Here is a 21,620-nt window from a genome sequence, read left to right as displayed (position 1 = left end):
GGAGCTAGGGTCTGGGCGAGACTGGGCCGCATCAGCCCCCCCCCCCCCCCCCCCCCAAAAAAAAATGCATTTATTAAAAACAGAAAAATGAATAAACTTTGCTTTGGTTTCGATTTTCTACAATAAAAGCTCTGATCTTGATTTTTATTTTTCTGCACAAAATAAGATGACAAATAAATAAACAAATCAAGAATAAAGAAAATCAATCAATCAGTAATAAATAAATATAATAATAATAATAAAACGGCAAATAATAAAAACTTAAGAAACCACATATAGTTGGTGGGTAGACAAATTATTTTTTTCAGATTAAAATGTAACAAAGCATTATTAGAGCCCTGTAGACATGACAAAACACGACTATAGTCACATTTATACTCTTTTTATTTACAACATATTGCGCAACTGCAGGGTCTTGAGACACATGCTAACTCGCAAACTAGAGAGCTAGCGACCTAAACAGTAGCCTTCAAGTTATTTCCTTTCAACTTAAATAGCCAAAAACTTACCACTTCCACACGAATGGGGAGGATAACTATTAACAGTTATTTAACCTTTAACATGAACATTAATCAAACGTAATCATTTTTTCTTAAACTTTCATATCAAGGCGGGGGCCTCAAACTAGTGTCCTGCGGGCCACATTTGGCCCGCGGGCCACGTGTTTGAGACCCTTGATGTATACCATTGCTTTCGGAAAGGTCATTCGGAAAGAGAAAAACTCCTCATGTAAACGTGGCTAATGAGTGATCCTTCAACACTTACAGTGGATTTTTTGCACCTGATGCAAATTAACTTCTTATTTTAAATTTATTATATTTTATTATATTTTTATATTATTATTTTATATTATTTTTATATTATTTTATATTATTTTTTTTATTATTTTTTATTTTTATTATATTTTATTATTATATTTTCTCAAGTTAAATTTCTTTAATTTGTGTAACTTTTGTCGATTAGCCAAACACTATTGCACAGCTAACCCACGTAAATGTCATCTGTAAGACAAGATAAGAAGATAAAGACATATGAATATCCATGCCAAATGACTTTATTTATTCCATTTGAAGTACAGAATAAAGATAAATATTCCCCAGTGAGTACTGCTTAGCAGTTTTGTGTACACAGTGACATCTATTTTGTGTCTTTCTGGAGTCATGAAATACATGAACACACGAATGAATGATTAAGGAGGCTTTTTCATCCCGATGACTAAGTCCTATATTGTCTTGGTTGTTTATTCTTTTCCATTCATTGGTTGGCATCCTTGATGATCCTTGATTGGTTTCAGGAGTAACGACGTCCGCCCTCCTGTAGAAATGCTATACATGTCCAGGTTTGGACAGATAGGCTATGAGGGCAACCACCACCCCCACGTACATGCCCGTGCCGATGGTAATGGACAGAGCGGCAAGGAATAGGGCTCTCCTGGAGCTCATTCCCGCTTTGGAAAAGTCTCCCTTAGCGACGGCCTTGCCAGTCTGCAAAAAAAAAACAAAAAAAAAACAAAAACAAACAAACAGCAAAAAGTCAAATGAGTTACTCATCATCAGCGGTGAGTGGGTGAGTATGTGTTTGGACCACAGTTAGCAGAGACATGAAATGCTTTTGCTATGCTATTTGTTGCCATGGCAATTAAGCCATGGCACTGACAGTGACGAATGGCTTGTTTCCATGTTTTTTTTTTTGTTAGCGATGAAAAAACATGCATTGTGCTTAGGACTTGTAGGCTAATGGATGCAACTATTCACTATTCATTACACGTTAGCATGAAAATGTCATGGCCTGCTCAATGTTTATAGAATCTCAGTTGCAATTTACAATCTGCAAAATATAAATAAATCACAACAGCGTGAAACTAAATATGGCAGAAATAAATACATTTCATAATTTACATGTTGCTCCATAATTACAGTACAAACAGCAACAATGCACAAACAATAGCACAGTTCTAGGGCACTGTAAACAGGAATTCCTTTATTTTTTTTATATAAAATAACAAAATTAACAGAAAAAAATGCAGAAAAATATGTGGTGTATGACTCATAAAATTTCATATTGCGGCACACACTGGACACAAGGACCATGCAGCCATCTTACAAAAGGACACTGAACTCATCACACAGCAAACATCGACACATTTACCAAGAGTTGAAAATACAACAACTCGTATTGGTGCATGTTTGTATATTTATTAGCTATGCCTATTCGGTGTTAGGTTGCTGTGTGATGAGTTTAGTGTCACTTGTAAGATGACAGTTTCCTCATATGTTGAAAATACAACTACTAGTTTTTGGTACATGTTTGTATATTTATTAGGTATACAGAAAACTCAGGTGTAAAACTCATAAAATTTCATATTGCGGCACACACTAGGACACAAGGACCATGCAGCCATCTTACAAAAGGACAGTGAACTCATCACACAGCAAACATCGACACATACAAACATTACATACAAGCAATACCATGAGTTGAAAATACAACAACTCGTATTGGTGCATGTTTGTATATTTAATAGCTATACTTATTCTGTGTTAGGTTGCTGTGTGATGAGTTTAGTGTCACTCGTAAGATGACAGTTTCCTCACATGTTGAAAATACAACTACTAGTTTTGGTACATGTTTTGTATATTTACTAGGTATGCCCTTTGAGTGTTAAGTTGCTGTGTGATGAGTTTAGTGTCACTTTGTAAGATGACAGTTTCCTCATATGTTGAAAATACAACTACTAGTTTTTGGTACATGTTTGTATATTTATTAGGTATACAGAAAACTCAGGTGTATAACTCATAAAATTTCATATTACAACCAATACCAAGAGTTGAAAATACAACTCATATTGGTGCATATTTGTATATTTATTAGCTATACTTATTCTGTGTTAGGTTGCTGTGTGATGAGTTTAGTGTCACTTGTAAGACGACAGTTTCCTCATATGTTGAAAATACAACTATTAGTTTTTGGTACATGTTTGTATATTGATTAGGTATGCCCTTTGAGTGTTGAGTTGCTGTGTGATGAGTTTAGTGTTACTTTTAAGATGACAGTTTCCTCACATGTTGAAAATGCAACTACTAATTTTGGTACATGTTTGTATATTTATTAGCTATGCCCTTTGAGTGTTAAGTTGCTGTGTGATGAGTTTAGTGTCACTCGTAAGATGACAGTTTCCTCACATGTTGAAAATACAACTACTAGTTTTGGTACATGTTTTGTATATTTACTAGGTATGCCCTTTGAGTGTTAAGTTGCTGTGTGATGAGTTTAGTGTCACTTGTAAGATGACAGTTTCCTCATATGTTGAAAATACAACTACTAGTTTTTGGTACATGTTTGTATATTTCTTAGGTATGCCCTTTGAGTGTTGAGTTGCTGTGTGATGAGTTTAGTGTCACTTTGTAAGATGACAGTTTCCTCATATGTTGAAAATACAACTACTAGTTTTGGTACATGTTTTGTATATTTATTAGGTATGCCCTTTGTGTGTTAAGTTACTGTGTGATGAATTTAGTGTCACTTGTAAGATGACAGTTTCCTCATATGTTGAAAAAACAACAACTTGTATTGGTGCATGTTTGTATATTTATTAGCTATACCTATTCGGTGTTTGGTTGCTGTGTGATGAGTTTAGTGTTACTTTTAAGATGATACAGTTTCCTTACATATTGAAAATGCAACTACTAGTTTTGGTACATGTTTGTATATTATTAGGTATGCCCTTTTAGTGTTAAGTTGCTGTGTGATGAGTTTAGCATGTAGTCATTAAATGGTGACTAAACACACTGTAATTTACGGTAAATATCTTTCTTGAACAAACATATCTGTCCTGCTTACCTTTCAGAAATAGAAGTCTTTCCTGCTTAACTTAACTGAATATAAATGTAATATCTTGAAACAACCGATATACAACACAGTAAACATGGAGGTCGTCTTTGTACCTTGTGTGAATAGTAGAAGGCAACAATGCCCAAAGGCCAGAAGCAGCAGAGCATGGAGAAGATGGTAAGGCCCAGGTAATCTCGAGGTGGAAGCACCAAAAAGTTGTCCTCACTCTCGCTTTCGCTGGAGCTGTCACTCTAGGAAAACAGACAAGTCAACAGTCGATGAAAGCAATATCTAATGTAAATATAAATGTATTTATCTGCACTCATACAGCATGAATATATTTGTTTAAATGCATAAGTGTACAAACACTTGGACATGCTATCGTTCCTCTTGCTGTTTATTAATGATAAGAGCCACTTTGGCGGTTTGTATTCTGTTTGCATACAAATTACGCACTTCTTGGCCGAAAATGGAGTGCATTGGCAAGAAACTTATTTATACCTTCACAAATAGTGTTCACGTCTAGCGTATCACATGACTAGCATTGTTGCCTCATGACTATGTGTTGTCGCCACCACATCTGTGAAGCAGCTGTGGCATTATTTGGTCCCGCTGTGTCCTGCGTGGGCCGCATCAGGTTTTCCAAAAAAAAAAAAAAACGCATTTATTAAAAACAAAAAAATTTAAAAAATTTTGGTTCCAATTTTCACAATAAAAGCTCTGATAAAACATTCCACTGTTCTCAAATATTACTTTTTATTTTTCTACACAAAATAAGATGAAAAATAAATAAACCAGGGGTGTGGAGCCGGAGCCGGAGCCGGAGCCGGAGCCACTCGGAGCCACACGATTTGCCCGGAGCCGGAGCCGGAGCCGGAGCCACTCTGACTTTGTGGCTCCTGTGGCTCCGACCTCCGAAACTCGAATCATTCCATTCCGCCTTACGCAAGTTCACCGACGGACTTGTGAGCATGGTGGTAAAGGACTCCTTGCCGCTCTCCTTCTTCTCGTCCTCGGCCGGCTTCGGTGCCATCGCCGGGTCCATCGCGAGGCAGCTGCACGTCAGCCTGGACAGGAACGCCGTTCGCGAGATGGTGATCAATCGGGCTCGGCAACTGGAGTCTGGCCTCATCAGCATCATGAGGAACAAACCTGTGTACTTGAAGATGGACGGAGCAACCCGGCTTGGCTCCAGTTACCTGGCTATCAACGCCCAGTTTTTTCACGACGGGAAGCCGACAATCAAGACACTAGCTGTCACGGACTGTGCCGGCAAGCACACTGCGAAGGAAACGCTGGAGCTGCTCAAGAAAGCGCTGGAGAGGTACGAGCTCAACAAAGATCAAGTGCTTGCTGTGGTCACGGACAATGCCAGGGCGATGGTGAAAACCGTAGAGCTATTGAACCAGAGTGATGAAGAGAGGAGCAGTGAATTGCTAGAGGAGGGAAGTGCGGATGATCAGGGAGATCAAGAAGAGGACGAGGTTGGTTATGACGAAACACTCCGCGACCTGATTGTGGATCACTTCGACACGTCCACAGGCTCGCGCCCAGCAGCTGGCGCAAACACCAATGTCCACATGACGCGATGTGGTGTTCACACCCTACAGCTGGCTGTACGCGACGGATTGAAGCAACGAGGTGCACATGCGGTGTTGGAGCATGCCCGAAGCGTCGTGAAGAAGCTCAGGGCGCCGAACATGGTGGCATCTCTGAAAAAGAAAGGTCATCTGCTCCCGATCATCGACGTGCCAACAAGGTGGGGCAGCAGCTACGCCATGGTGAACCGCCTGCTGGAACTCCGGGAGGTGGTGCAAGATTATGCTGCTGTCGCGCCGGACTTGCACCTGTCGGACGAAAAATGGCAGCGAATCCAACAACTTGCTGACGTCCTCAAGGACCCATACATCGTGACCATTCGGTTACAGAGCAGTGAGCTCACACCAGGGACGTTTCTCAAAGAGTGGCTGAAGCTGCGGGACGGACTGGAGAAGAACGGGGGCATCGGCGCCGCTATCGCCTCCTCCATGCGAGGGCGGGAAGAGACACTGCTCGAGTCGGATGCCGTGTTGGCTGCCGTCTTCGCCGACGCCCGGTACAGGATCCTACTAGGCGAGAGACTGCAACGTGCCGAAGATGCCTTCATCAAGATCGCTCACAGGGTTCATCACATAGAGAACTCTGGAGCTTCTACTGCAGCAGAGCATCAGCTGAGCAGCGCGAGCTCCGAGCAAGAAGACGACCCATTTGAACAGGAGTTGGACCGGCTCGAACGCGGGCGTCATGCAGTGATGCAAACACCCTCTTCGGTGACGGATGCAGTGCATGAGATGAAGAATCTCGGACGACTGAAGGGAAAAGACGTCTGGAGCATCATCGGCAAGTACCCAGCGGCCGTTCAGACGACCAGCCTCGCCCTGGCCGCTCTACCCACGACACAAGTGTCAGTCGAACGGCTGTTCTCGGCCATGAAACTTCTGCTAACGGACCTTAGATCCCGGATGAAGGAAGACATCGTGGAGGCAATGCTCCTCATACGTTCCAATGAGTAAAACGCGAGTGCTTGCAGTGAGAGATGCATGATGTGAAAAGTTCTGAGTTGCTGTGAAAGCCAATGACTCACTTTTACGTCTTTCCCATGTTTTAGCGATTTTGGGCAACATGGTTCCATTTTTCTGTAAAGATGTGTTGGTTAATACAAAATACATTCGATGAGAAAAGAAAAGGCTGTTTTTGCTTGCTCAAAACCGTTAAAATGCGCTATAAGTTACTCTTTAACTTGGTGAAAAATAGACCTAGCCGGAGCCGGAGCCGGAGCCGGAGCCACAAGGAGCCACACCATTTTGCCCGGAGCCGGAGCCGGAGCCACAAAAATTGATGTGGCTCCACACCCCTGAAATAAACAAATAAAGAATAAAGAAAATCAATCAATCAGTAATAAATAAATATAATAATAATAATAATAAAACGGCAAATAATAAAAACTTAAGAAACCACATATAGTTGGTGGGTAGACAAATTATTTTTTTTTTCAGATTAAAATGAACAAAGCATTATTAGAGCCCTGTAGACATGACAAAACACGACTATAGTCACATTTATACTCTTTTTATTTACAACATATTGCGCAACTGCAGGGTCTTGAGACACATGCTAACTCGTAAACTAGAGAGCTAGCGACCTAAACGGTAGCCTTCAACTTATTTCCTTTCAACTTAAATAGCCAAAAACTTACCACTTCCACACGGATAGAGAGGATAACTATTAACAGTTATTTAACCTTTAACATGAACATTAATTAAACGTAATCATTTTTTCTTAAACTTTCATATCAAGGTGGGGACCTCGAACTAGTGTCCTGCGGGCCACATTTGGCCCGCGGGGCGCGTGTTTGAGACCCCTGATGTATATACCATTGCTTTCGGAAAGGTCATTCGGAAAGAGAAAAACTCAACATATTGCATAAAAACATACAACATATTGCGCAACTGCAGGGTCTTGAGACACATGCTAACTCGCAAACTAGAGAGCTAGCGACCTAAACGGTAGCCTTCAAGTATATTTCCTTTCAACTTAAATAGCCAAAAACTTACCACTTCCACACGGATAGGGAGGATAACTATTAACAGTTATTTAACCTTTAACATGAACATTAATAAAAAAAACGTAATAATTTTTTTCTGGGTACATGATACCATACAGCATCCATATCAAACTAACATTAAACTTTCATATCAAGGCGGGGGCCTCAAACTAGTGTCCTGCGGGCCACATTTGGCCCACGGGCCACGTGTTTGAGACCCCTGCTCTATAGCTTCATTAATTCCTCTACCAAGTGTAATAAAAGTGTGTTCGCTCTGACAGACAGTTTCGGTCATGCTTGTCGTGATGTAGCCGGACCACAGAGACCAGCTAGTCTATCCTGGCCTCGTTCCCGGACCCCCACATCACAGGAAGTGCTTAGTCCACCAGAGTGGATTTGGTGCCTCTGTCAACAGCCATGAGCAGGCTGACAGATAAGGCAGGATTAACGGATTGTTCCGTCATCGCGAGGTGACAGGGACACAGCCAGAGGACACTGCCATTTATGTGCTAAATTGCTTCTGTGGAACGCCAGACCACCGCCTGCTACCCAACCCCCCCACATCTTCGTCAACCCCCCCTCTCCAACATGCTTCTTGTGGCCCAAAACACTCACAAAGACTGAACGGGCTAATTAATGACGGACAGACATCGATCGATTCCAGCTGAGCGAAACGAGGATGGCGATGAGAATGCTTGATTGACCTTCGAGAGGCCGCGACCTTGCTTCACTCAGCTGTCCTGCACAAGCTGAGTGGATGTTTTGGGGAGAAGGTTTCATTAGTTTCACCGCCCGCAGGGATCAATCAAAGCGGAGGGAAAGTGGGAGCAAAATATAGGAGAGGGATGCTAACACTCGCGGGACACAACATTAGGTACACATGCATAAACACGAGAGCTGTGTCCAAAATTTCTAATCATACTTTGAATCTTCTTTAGAATGTTTTTAATTCTAAATGTTTGTTAGTAAAAAGCCTATTTAGGAACATTCAGAAAGGATTATTATGAAAGAATTGCCTCACTAATTATTATTATATTATTAATTATTATAATAATAATTATTATATTATAATAATTATTATTTTATCAATGATTTAATATGTTATCAATATACAATTTTTACCATGTATTTTCTCACAGGCAATTCATACTGTCTACCAAACGTTTGCAGCATTTCTTGAAACGTTTGATAGCCAATATTATTTCTTGACACCAAATAAACCGATGTTATGCTAATATATAAACATAATAAGTAATAAGATATTATAATCATTTAATATGTAATTTTTTTGCATTACTATTTTCTTTATTATTAGCATATTAGCTCTTAAACCCGCCCACAAACGTTCAGCAAATACAAAATCAAACAAAAACCAACAAAAATCAAACAAAATCAAACAAAATCAAACGTATCAAACGTTTGCAGCATTTCTTGAAATGCTGCAAACGTTTGATAGACAATATTATTTCTTGACACCAAATAAACCGCTGTTATGCTAATATATAAACATAATAAATAATAAGGTATTATAATCATTTAATATGTCATTTTTTTGCATTACTATTTTCTTTATTATTAGCATATTAGCTCTTAAACCCGCCCACAAATGTTCAGCAAATACAAAATCAAACAAAAACCAACAAAAATCAAACAAAATCAAACAAAATCAAACAAAATCAAACAAAATCAAACGTATCAAACGTTTGCAGCATTTCTTGAAATGCTGCAAACGTTTGATAGACAATATTATTTCTTGACACCAAACAAACCGCTGTTATGCTAATATATAAACATAATAAGTAATAAGGTATTATAATCATTTAATATGTCATTTTTTTGCATTACTATTTTCTTTATTATTAGCATATTAACTCTTAAACCCGCCCACAAATGTTCAGCAAATACAAAATGAGAGCAAGTGAGACCTAAATGTTTGTTAGTTAAAAGCCCATTTAGGAACATTCAGAAAGGATTATTTTGAAAGAATTGCCTAAATAATTATTATTAATTATTATTATATTATAATTATATGATTAATTATTATTATATTATAATTATATGATTAATTATTATTATATTATAATTATTATTATTTTATCAATGATTTAATATGTTATTAATATAAAATTTTTACCATGTATTTTCTCACAGGCAATTCATACTGTCTATCAAACGTTTGCAGCATTTCTTCAAGGTTATACTGTACAGATATTTAAAGACAAATATTAGCACCATTTTTAGCCTTTTCTAGTTGCTCTATTTTTCTACTTTTGTTGGGTTTTTTTTTTTTGTTTCTGTAATGAGCCACCTTTCACAGATTGCCCGTGGGCCTTCACCTGGAAGGCGAGGTGTTGCCAGGAGACGGAAGAATGTGTCCAAGCTCTGCATTCTTGGTTCTGTCGCTAGTCAGGGGTTAGGTTGCATCTTGGCGGGATTTATGCAGCTTTCAGACCAGCTTTGCACAGAGATACGTCTCCACTCCCACTCGCCTGCACCGTACTTCACCTTTCTTGACCGCTTCTATTTAATTACTGAATAAATGCATGACGCAAAAAACACTTCCTGTCTACTCGCTAAACATAACAACCATGCCGCTATATTGCCAAGTATCGGTACATACAGTATCGGTATTAATGTTGATGGTAATTAATGGTAATGGTTTTATTTCATTTGAACATGCATCAGATTACAATTGAATGCATCCCATAATCAGTTCACAGTTCCACATGTCCAAAAGGAGTAGGAAGAAGCAAAGCTTATTAAATTCTACCCCTCCATCTGGTACTTTTACAATCTGTAACTGTTACATTTGTTCACTTCCTGCCTTTCTAATATAATTTAAGTTTATTTTATTTTTTTATTTAATTAAAAAAATATTTTTTTTGTTTTTTATATATTTTTAACATTTTTTTAAAATGGTTTTATATCATTTGAACATGCATCAGATTACAATTGAATGCATCACATAATCAGTTCACAGTTCCACATGTCCAAAAGGAGTAGGAAGAAGCAAAGCTTATTAAATCCTACCCCTCCATCTGGTACTTTTACAATCAGTAACTGTTACATTTGTTCACTTCCTGCTTTCATAATATAATTTAAGTTTTTTTTAATTTTATTTTTTTTATTAAATTTTTTTTTTAATTTTTTTTAATTAAAAAATGCTTTTAATTGTTTTAATTTTTAAATTTTTTATGGTTTTATTTCATTTGAACATGCATCAGATTACAATTGAATGCATCACATAATCAGTTCCCAGTTCCACATGTCCAAAAGGAGTAGGAAGAAGCAAAGCTTATTAAATCCTACCCCTTCATCTGGTACTTTTACAATCAGTAACTGTTACATTTGTTCACTTCCTGCTTTCCATAATACAGTTTAATTTTTTTTTTTTTTAGTTTTTTTTAAATAATGTACCTCGTACCAAAGTACGAGGTGATATGACCATCCAATGATTTGTGTGATTTTAGAAATAAGGAGTTAGTATGTTCTCTGTCGGCGGCATTATGAATTATCCTTACTGACCTTTTTTTGCAGTACATTTAGCGAGTGAAGATTGCTTTTATAGTTATTAGCCCATATTTCCACACTATATTTCCAGTGGAAATTTGGGATTTGAAGCCGATCTAATGCCGATTACTAAAAAAACGGAACTTTATTAATCAAAATATTAGCAGTGCACTGCAAAATATAACAACATACCGCTTGTATGTAGCAAGTGACCAATCCATTTAGCTGAAACTCAGTTGCCAGGCAAAGAAGGAAGTGTCCTATATACTGTATGACCTAAAAGTATTTAAAGAATAACGAGCATGGTATTTTACTTCGATAAATAAGCTCTATTCCGAGCGCGAAGCTTATTTATTTAGACATTAGAGGAAGTGCCGGTGACACCGCTAAATCATCCCAACAGCTGCCAGTGCCAAGACAAGCTTATGAGGCGCCCTGTTATCTGCTTTATGAACACGGTGCACCTGGACGCCCCGCCCCGGGTGTGATCCATCACAGCGGCAGCTGGTCATAACCACCATCATGCGACCTCACATGAGCAAAAAGCAGCGGGTCCTAATCTGCTTTAATCTTGCTAGCCGGACTTGATAAAGGCTGTGAGTGACTGGTGCATTCAGGGCCACTGACACGGACTCCCAACAACACAGTCCGTCTGCGCTTGGTTGTTTGCCAATAGAACTGACAAGGTTCTGTCAAGACATCTGCCGGTCTTCGCAACGTTGTCCCAGGTCTCGGACTCAACTGACACACACACACAAACACACATCTGGGTTGCTAGAACGTTAATCGGAGGAGCACAGACCTCCACCAAGGATGAACTGTGTTCAAAAAACATGATGGGAGTTTTGCTGTATAATTAAATACAAAGTACCCAACTATTTTCCTATCTAATTGTTTGAAAACAGTTTTTTATATTAGTACTAGGAAGTACTAGTAGGGCGTTTTATATTTAACTCACTAGCGAGATCTCCGGAATGTTCAAAGTACTTCAATAAATGAAGTTATGCATACTCAAAGTTCTTAAAAAAGTTCGAATGACTTAAGTTCATTTAACATGTTGTTCCATTTTGAGTACTTTTAACTAATATGTTTTGATTAAATTGAACTACGGCTATATTAAGTAAGATTAATTAGCATAACATAGCTTAGCATTACCATAGTTTACATACAACTTAAGACACTGTAAATCCGAATGCTCAAAATAATTAATTCGTATATGTATAGTTAAAATTGTCTTAAAAATTCAACTTATAAATGTTGATTGTCACTTGCATTATCTGTTTTTTCAGTTTATTTAACTTGTAATTTTTGATTAATATGAATTTTTTGCAGATTCGTGTAACCTACTTAAAATAATGAACTCATAGTTACTTATAAAAAAAAAGTATCTATTAAACATGAATAAAGCAAACCAAGAATCAATTTAGAATTTTTAATACTTTAATTCGAAAATTAAAGAATGGAGAATGCGAAAAAGAAAGCTATTTCTCTTTTCACCCCAACATTAAAAAAGTATCTATATCTAATATCAACTCCAATTATTTAAGCTCTGATATACTCAAATGTTTGAGTTTATGATCTCAAAAAAAAATTGCCTCACTTTTTTTGAGTTCTGCTAACTTATTTGAGAATAACTTATTCGAATAACTTCGAGAATTTTAACTACCAAAAACAAGTCATTTTCTAGTTAGTTCCTGATGACATTAGGAAAACAAAAATCTCAATTCACATAACACCTATTTTTTAAATTCTTTTAGCCATGAACATCCTTTGCGCATTTGCCGAAAATGCGCCCCCTTGCACAAATTTTGGCCTCTCATGGATCAATGGCAACACACGCAAACAAGGGAACATGTTCTTGCTGGTTCTGGTCGTATGTTTACCTTTTGCTCAATATGGATAAAGAACTTGAACTACCAAAAACAAGTCATTTTCTAGTTAGTTTCCTGATTACATTTGGAAAAAAAAATTCAATCTACATAACAACTATTTTTTTAATTTTTCAGCCATGAATATCCTTTGCGCATTTGCCGAGAATGCGCCCCCTTGCACAAAGGCAAACAAGGGAACATGTTCTTGCTAGTTCTGGTCGTATGTTTACCTTTTGCTCAATATGGATAATGAACTTTAACTACCAAAAACAAGTCATTTTCTAGTTAGTTTCCTGATTACATTTGGAAAAAAAATTCAAACTACATAACACCTATTTTTTTTTATTTTTTAGCCATGAATATCCTTTGCGCATTTGCCGAAAATGCGGCCCCAAACAAGGGAACTTGCTAGTTTTGGTCGTATGTTTACCTTTTGCTCAATAAATAAAAAAACTTTAACTACCAAAAACAAGTCATTTTCTAGTTAGTTTCCTGATTACATTTGAAAAACTATTTTTTTTTATTTTTCAGCCATGAACATCCTTTGCGCGTTTGCCGAGAATGCACCCCCTTACACAAATTATGGCCCCTCATTGATCAATGGCAACACACGCAAACAAGGGAACATGTTCTTGCTAGTTCTGGTAGTACCCGGTAGTACTTCCTTGGGATGATTATGGCACGACGTGAGTAATTGATGCTTCAATTACACTCCCCTCCAAACGTTTGGGAACACCTGCAGGTTTGGGAACACGTGCATATGGAGTGGAGCGTATATATTTAGTTTCCCAAATTGAATGGGTTATTGCGCTCCTCTCCACATGCGTGCTAACTAACAAACCAAAACATTCTCTCTGGATACAGTTTCAGGATTCATACCTTGCAGGTTTGGTGTTTATGCACGTTGAAGTAAAAGGTCAGTGCACACATCCTGTGGAGAGCTTCGGAAGTTTTATTTCAGCGCCGTTTGTCAGAAGAATTTATCATTTTGATTTGACACGGAATAACCTCAGCTAGCGGCCAGCTGCGCCGGTGAATTTAAACGCACGCAAAGATACACACCGCATTACTTGTAAAGCAATGGATAACAGCGGCTGCCATGTCCTCTATCTGCGCCCCAGCGAACAGGAGCAGTCCAATCAGGGCCCCCGTATAATAAGCAGCTACATGTTTGACACCGCCGTCCGAGTCAAATTACAATTTCCAGCACATCTGAAATGACTTTGCCCGCTTTTCCGTCATGACTTTACTTTGAAGAGCACGCCAGTAATCCCAAAGAACAATAGCTTTGATGGATACAATCAAATGTGTCACTTACTCAAAATGCAATTATAAGACAGAAGTGTACAATTTACCCCACACCAAACTTGAGAGATTTTCTGTGAAATGACCTTTCAGAGGAGAAGGGAATGCAAAATGAGTGCGAATTGCTCCGCTCGAGTCCAGGATTGCCGAATGGAAAATGACAATACGTTCGTATCCATGGCTGCCTTTAACGCACCAGGAAGACTCGACCTCTTATAACATGCCGTTAATGATCTGCACCGTGACGGATTTTTAAAGTACACTCTCATTAAGGACGCCTTTTTACGTTTAACTTGACCTTTGGCCTTTAGCACTTCATCACGTTTCTTTTATGAAACGTTGAACTAAAATGACTGGATGGAATTTTTGCAGAAAATTGCGCCTGTGCCTTTAAGATTTGACATAGTCACATTTTTAACATTAGGTATTTGAAAATGTATAAAAAATGTAAAATTACAGTACAAAATGGCACTTTTATGTCGGGAATATTTGGGAATTTTGCAAGTCACCGAGATAAAGATGGTGGCCAGCCAATCACAGGGCACATATAGACAAACAACCATTCACACTCACATTCATACCTATGGACAATTTGGAGTCGCTAATTAACCTAGCATGTTTTTGGAATGTGGGAGGAAACGAGGAATGACGAGGAGAACATTCAAACTCCACACAGAGATGACCGAGGGTGGAATTGAACTTGGGTTTTTTAGCTGTGAGGCGTGTGCGCTAACCACTCGACCACCATGCAGCCTCTCTCGGAAAACATTAATTCATTTTCTACCGCTTATCCTCACAAGGGTCGCTTGGGTGCTGGAGCCTATCCCAGCTGTCTTCGGGCGAGAGGCGGGGTACACCCTGGACTGGTGGCCAGCCAATCACAGGGCACATATAGACAAACAACCATTCACACTCACATTCATACCTATGGACAATTTGGAGTCGCTAATTAACCTAGCATGTTTTTGGAATGTGGGAGGAAACAGGGAATGACAAGGAGAACATTCAAACTCCACACAGAGGGTGGAATTGAACTTGGGTTTTTTAGCTGTGAGGTCTGTGTGCTAACCACTCAACAACCATGCAGCCCCTCTAGGAAAACATTCATTCATTTTGTACCGCTTATCCTCACAAGGGTTGCAGGGGAGGTGCTGGAGCCTATCCCAGCTGTCTTCGGGCGAGAGGCGGGGTACACCCTGGACTGGTGGCCAGCCAATCACAGGGCACATATAGACAAACAACCATTCACACTCACATTCATACCTATGGACAATTTGGAGTCGCTAATTAACCTAGCATGTTTTTGGAATCTGGGAGGAGAACGGGGAGAACATGGAAACTCCACAAAGAGATAGCCGAGGGTGGGCTTGAACTCGGGTCTCTTAGCTGTTAGGTCTGCGCGCTAACCACTTTACCACCGTGCAGCCCCAGGCCAATACAGTAGTAAAGTTTATGCTAGGTGTATCATGTTATCATGAATGGAAAGTCCACTTTCCCTTTAAATGTTCCCCTGTTGTGACGTCTCACCTCATACTCAGGAACGTGCTCGTCCTCCACTTCATACGACACCGTCTGGATCTTCACATCCTTCTCTCCTTGTGCGCTGTCCACACCGCGGTTCTCCATGGAGTCCTCGCCCGACACTGCGTCCTTATTCTCTGTGAAGGTGGTCTCAAAGCTCTCGTTCTTGGAGTCTTTGCTGTGGAGGCTGACGTTATCCTTACACAAGATCAAGTTTGGTTTATAGAAGGCCTCCACCGCCAGATGAAGCGACGTGGCATCCAGGAACTGCTGAGATTTGTGTTCATCCTGTTTCCCGCTGTAGTAGTAGCTCACAAGGCTTGGGTAGTCGCCATGGTAACTCTGCACTACATGTCTGCTGCTTTTATCCAGAAGAGGATTCTGGAGCTCGCTGAGATTCTCCATGGTGGTCCTCCTTACACCTTTAGAGCCCAAGACGAGTTATGGAATGCGTAAGCTGGAATGACAAACAGTCGCAATAACGCATTGTGAAATTTGACAAACAAGACCATGCGCTGATATCGATTTTGCAGTCTAAATTTAATTATAGGAGTATTTCTTGCTGTTTGTCAATATTCAGCTCACACGCAAGGCTTTGCGATCAAATCCCCATCTGTTGTATGTTTGTGTGGGTGTCGCACACACACACACACACACACACACACACATTCCCAAACGCGCACACACATTCATATATCAACGTGTAATGGAAAATATCTGGCACTCTAATAAGCAAGTCAAGTCACATTTACAGGGATACCTGAAAATATCAGTTATATACATTAAGCTTGTATATACCTTGTATATTGTACAATCATAAGCTTTTTTTAGATTTATTATTGGCTCATAATAACAACAATTTGATTAATCAGAGGCTGACACATCCGCTACAATCTCCAAGTGTCCTAATTCAAACAACGCTAGGCTCTAAAATACGACATTTCTCAATCGACACAGTCATATAATAAAAGTAATATAATTATAGTTGCACATTACTTACAGACATTCATTCATTCATTCATTTTCTACCGTTTTTTTTCCTTACGAGGTTCGCAGGGGCTGCTGGAGCCTATCCCAGCTGTCTTCAAGCTGGTCGAGCTGGTCACCAGCCAATCACAGTGCACATATAGACAAACAACCATTCACACTCACATTCATACATTTGGACAATTTGGAGTCGCTAATTAACCTAGCATGTTTTTGGAATGTGGGAGGAAACCGGAGTACACGGAGAAAACCCACGCATGTACGGGGAGAACATGCAAACTCATGCACACAGAGATGGCCGAGGGTGGAATTGAACCCTGGGCTCCTAGCTGTGAGGTCTGCGCGTTATTGGCAACAAACCTACCTAACTCTAACCACTACTCATAAGTTCTTCATTACTTTTGTGTGTTAAGTGAGACCACATATGGAATATATATATCTATATATATCTATATATACATATATAAGTCACATGACCAGCCTATGAAAAATTAAAAACCTGAAAAAAATAGCCTAGCAAATAGCGTACGCCAACAAATTAGAGTTCAAACCGCATTTTCTGGAAAAATACTAGATTTTTTTAAGTCTACCAAATGTCTTTCGTATTCGTTTGAAAACACGTTGTAAGAATTCACAATGCCATGTATGAAAGTGCTAGCATGTATGAAAAGGCTAGCATTATTAGCGATACTTGCTAAAGCACACATACACTACTTCACTACTACTATATTAAAAAAACTGTCATTGTGTAATTGTAATTGTGTAATTATATTCTCCTGAATATAATGTATCTTACCCGTTGTTGTTTTTTTATATGTTAGTAAACCTTATGCTTGTAATGTGTAATAAACTGCTATGTTTGTTACAAACCTGTATCATGCTAACATCACAGATAGTGGACACTATGTTAGCCGTGTTAGCTAACACAGTGTTATTTGTGTTCCTTAGAAGAAGAGGCAAATAATATTTATTATTTTAATAATATTTTAATAATAATAATGTATCTTACCTGTTGTTGGTTTTTTTATATATTAGTAAACCTTATGCTTGTAATGTGCTGCTAGTGACTTTGTGACAAACCTGTATCATGCTAACATCATGGGCACTATGTTAGCCGTGTTAGCTAACACAGTGTTATTTATGTTCCTTAGAAAAAGAGACAGATAGTATTTATTATTTTAATAATATTTTAATAATAATAATGTATCTTACCTGTTGTTGGTATTTTATATATGTTAGTAAACCTTATGCTTGTAATGTGCTGCTAGTGACTTTGTGACAAACCTGTATCATGCTAACATCGTGGGCACTATGTTAGCCGTGTTAGCTAACACAGTATTATTTGTGTTCCTTACCTAAGAGACAGAGACAAATAATATTTATTATCTTCTTAACCGTTGAAAATATACTGCAATTGTTGTTGTAAGGTATTTTATTTGAAAACACGATGTAAGAATTCACAATACCAGTAGTAGTATATGTGTATGAAAGTGCTAGTATGTATAAAAAGGCTAGCATTATTAGCGATACTTGCTAAAGCACACATATACACTACTACTATATGGAAAAACTGTGATTGTGTAATTGTAATTGTGTAATTATATTCTTCTGAATATAATGTATCTTACCTGTTCTTGTTTTTTTTATATGTTAGTAAACCTTGTGCTTGTAATATGTAATAAACTGCTATGTTTGTTACAAACCTGTATCATGCTAACATCACAGATAGCGGACACTATGTTAGCCGTGTTAGCTAACACAGTGTTATTTGTGTTCCTTACAGATAATATTTATTATCTTCTTAACCGTTGAAAAAATACTGTGATTGTTGTTGTAAGGTATTTTGTTTGAATACCAGTAGTAGTATAAATGCCGTGTATGAAAGTGCTAGCATGTATAAAAAGGCTAGCATTACTATAGCACACATATACACTACTTCACTACGAAACTATATGGAAAAACTGTGATTGAGTAATTGTATTTAAACAATAGTACAGTCAGTTTTGAACGGTAAGCAAAACATCATTTATAAATGTAATTCTAAATACCACCATTCATAGTGGTACAATAAAACCCATAAATCCCCCCCCTAAAAAATAGCTGCCTCAGACTTTCGGAATTAAGTAGCAAATTGCTTGCATTGTTGCCATGTGTATTAAAAGTGCTTTTTTTGTACAATAGAAAAAGAATGAATAGAAGATGCATTCAGGGCAGCCGGTGCTTCTGACACTCTTGTACTAAATTTGCATACGCGATGTCTCCAGACAAGCTTATGGACTCTATGTGTGTGTGTGTCTGTGTGTGTGTGTTTTTGTAACCTAAAGGACAAGGCAGAGAACACAAATGTTCCGCCTGGAGGAGTGTGAATAATGTGGTCCACAATGATAAACGTGAACACGCACACGCACACGCAGGAGCCAAGAGGCTCACTTATCTTTGCACCGGTGCGTGCATCTATGTGCATTTTTGAGCCACATAACACACACTTCTATTACACACCACATTAGTCAACAAAAACCACAACCCACTTGCAGAAATAATTCATTAAACACTAGAAGACGTGCACTTGGCAGACATTTTTCTCTCCATCTTTGTGTGTGTACAGTGTGTAGTTATAAATAATACAGAACATGCGCTCTCGGACATTTCTCATGCTTTGTTTATTTACATTTTAGCTACATATTAATTAAACTAAAAATATAAAACCTGTTTAACTATAAAGTGTGCACTCTATAATACAGTCATTACAATAACAAGAAGCTATTGTGAGGCGTTTAAGGACATAAACAATAAGTAAAAGGACTCACCTTCTCTTAAATGTCCTCCTGCATCTTCTCTCAGCATCCTTTCCTCAGCGCAAAATGACCGACTCCGCTCCGTTCACGTCCACATTTGTGTTACTTCACATCATCACTTTTGTGAAGAAGCCGCCATGCAATGCTGCTTTCACTTTAAGTTTCTGTGCGCGTAATTTGAGGTGTGTTGCGTGCACGCCGACGGCTCCATTTTTACGCACGGTGAGAACCTTTTTGGAAGTGACTCCAAGCGGCTGCTGCTTCGCTATGAGACACAAAGTGTCTCAACCGGTAGAGAACCCCGGTTTCCCATCGCCCCCCCCCCCGCTGTTGCATCATGTGGTGAAATGTGCTTTTACGCATCAGCGCCCCGTGGAACAGGTTGGGTGGGGTGGGTGATCAACGCTAAATACGTTGGGATTAATTGCCTCAGCCACGGATGTTAACTTATCATTGTGTGCTAGTTGGGTTTTTGATGTATGAAAAGAGATTTTTCTATAATAAAAGCTAAGGGGGTTATCCATCGTTCAAAACTTAAATTGGAATATTTTACAGTATTGCAAAGAAAAATTGACATATTAGACGTAATAAACGTAATCAAAAACAATATAAAAAACATATTTCTGCTCAATATTTGTTCATGCTTGTGGCTCAACCAGTGGTGTCATTAGGGCTTAAAAACATTAAAAAATGTTTTTAAAACATTTAAAAACATTTTAAAATGTTAAAATGTTTTTTTTTTATGTTTTAAATGTCTTAACATATCAAAAAATATCAAATTATTTAGGGGGCTTAAAAACATTTTAAAATGTTTTAAATGTCTTAAAAACATTTAAAAATGTTTTTAAGTCCCCCTAAATAATTCTGTATTTTTATTGATTTTTTTTTGTTACTTTTCATAGATTTTTTTAACCCTACCCTAACCCTACCCTACCCTAACCCTAATTATTGCCTCAGCCACGGATGTTAAGTTATCATTGTGTGCTAGTTGGGTTATTTGATGTATGAAAAGAGATTTTCCTATAATAAAACTAAGGGGTTTATCCATCGTTCAAAACTTAAATTGGAATATTTTACAGTATTGCAAAGAAAAATTGACATATTAGACGTAATAAACGTAATCAAAAACAATATAAAAAACATATTTCTGCTCAATATTTGTTCATGCTTGTGGCTCAACCAGTGGTGTCATTAGGGCTTAAAAACATTAAAAAATGTTTTTAAAACATTTAAAAACATTTTAAAATGTTAAAATGTTTTTTTTTTTATGTTTTAAATGTCTTAACATATCAAAAAATATCAAATTATTTAGGGGGCTTAAAAACATTTTAAAATGTTTTAAATGTCTTAAAAACATTTAAAAATGTTTTTAAGTCCCCCTAAATAATTCTGTATTTTTATTGATTTTTTTTTGTTACTTTTCATAGATTTTTTTAACCCTACCCTAACCCTACCCTACCCTAACCCTAATTATTGCCTCAGCCACGGATGTTAAGTTATCATTGTGTGCTAGTTGGGTTATTTGATGTATGAAAAGAGATTTTCCTATAATAAAACTAAGGGGTTTATCCATCGTTCAAAACTGATATTGGAATATTTTACAGTATCGCAAAGAAAAATGGACCTTTTTCCTTCCACAAACGTAAACTTAATAATAAAAAAAATTCTGCTCAATATTTGTTCCTGCTTGTGGCTCAACCAGTGGTGTCATCAGAGCTTAAAAACATTTTAAAATGTTTTTAAAACATAAAAAAAAAATTATATGTTAAAATGTTTTTTTTATGTTTTAAATGTCTTAAAAACATGTAAAAATGTTTTAAAAACATATGTTGGTATGTTTTAAAAACATGTAAAAATGTTTTTAAGACATATCAAAAAATATCAAATTATTTAGGGGGGCTTAAAAACATTTTATGTTTTAAATGTTTTTAAGCCCCCCTAATAGCCTGCTTTTGTCTTATTATATTAAATTTGTCACAGATTTTTTTTGTAAAAAAAAAAAAAAATAAATAAATGAAAAAAAATCTATAAAAAATATCAAATTATTTAGGGGGGCTTCAAAACATTTAAAAACATAAAATGTTTTCGAATTATTTAGGGGGACTCAAAAACATTTAAAAATATTTAAAACATAAAATGTTTTTAAGCCCCCCTAAATAATTTGATATTTTTATAGATTTTTTTTCATGTATTTAAAAAAAAATTACAAAAAAAATC

At 37.6% G+C, this 21,620-nt stretch overlaps 1 protein-coding gene across 2 annotated transcripts; it reads right to left on the bottom strand.

The window, feature by feature from the left end:
• Positions 1–688: 688 nt before the first annotated feature.
• Positions 689–19,679, bottom strand: LOC131140626 (synapse differentiation-inducing gene protein 1-like). 2 transcript variants are annotated; one of them, XM_058091228.1, is made up of 4 exons: positions 19,416–19,679; positions 15,628–16,078; positions 3,945–4,082; positions 689–1,484 (listed from the first exon to the last, which is right to left on the bottom strand). In XM_058091228.1, the coding sequence occupies exons 2-4, from the start codon at positions 16,024–16,026 to the stop codon at positions 1,326–1,328; spliced, it is 696 nt and encodes a 231-aa protein (XP_057947211.1). In that variant the 5' UTR covers positions 16,027–16,078; positions 19,416–19,679; the 3' UTR covers positions 689–1,325. The 2 variants fall into 2 exon arrangements, with proteins under 2 accessions (XP_057947211.1, XP_057947212.1); XM_058091229.1 differs by lacking the exon at positions 19,416–19,679 and adding an exon at positions 17,618–17,983.
• Between the last annotated feature and the right edge of the window lie 1,941 nt (positions 19,680–21,620).

This window comes from Doryrhamphus excisus, chromosome 13 (genome assembly GCF_030265055.1).
Source record: "Doryrhamphus excisus isolate RoL2022-K1 chromosome 13, RoL_Dexc_1.0, whole genome shotgun sequence".
NCBI classification, from domain to species: Eukaryota; Metazoa; Chordata; class Actinopteri; order Syngnathiformes; family Syngnathidae; genus Doryrhamphus; species Doryrhamphus excisus.
This window is presented reverse-complemented; position numbering and strand designations above follow the sequence as displayed.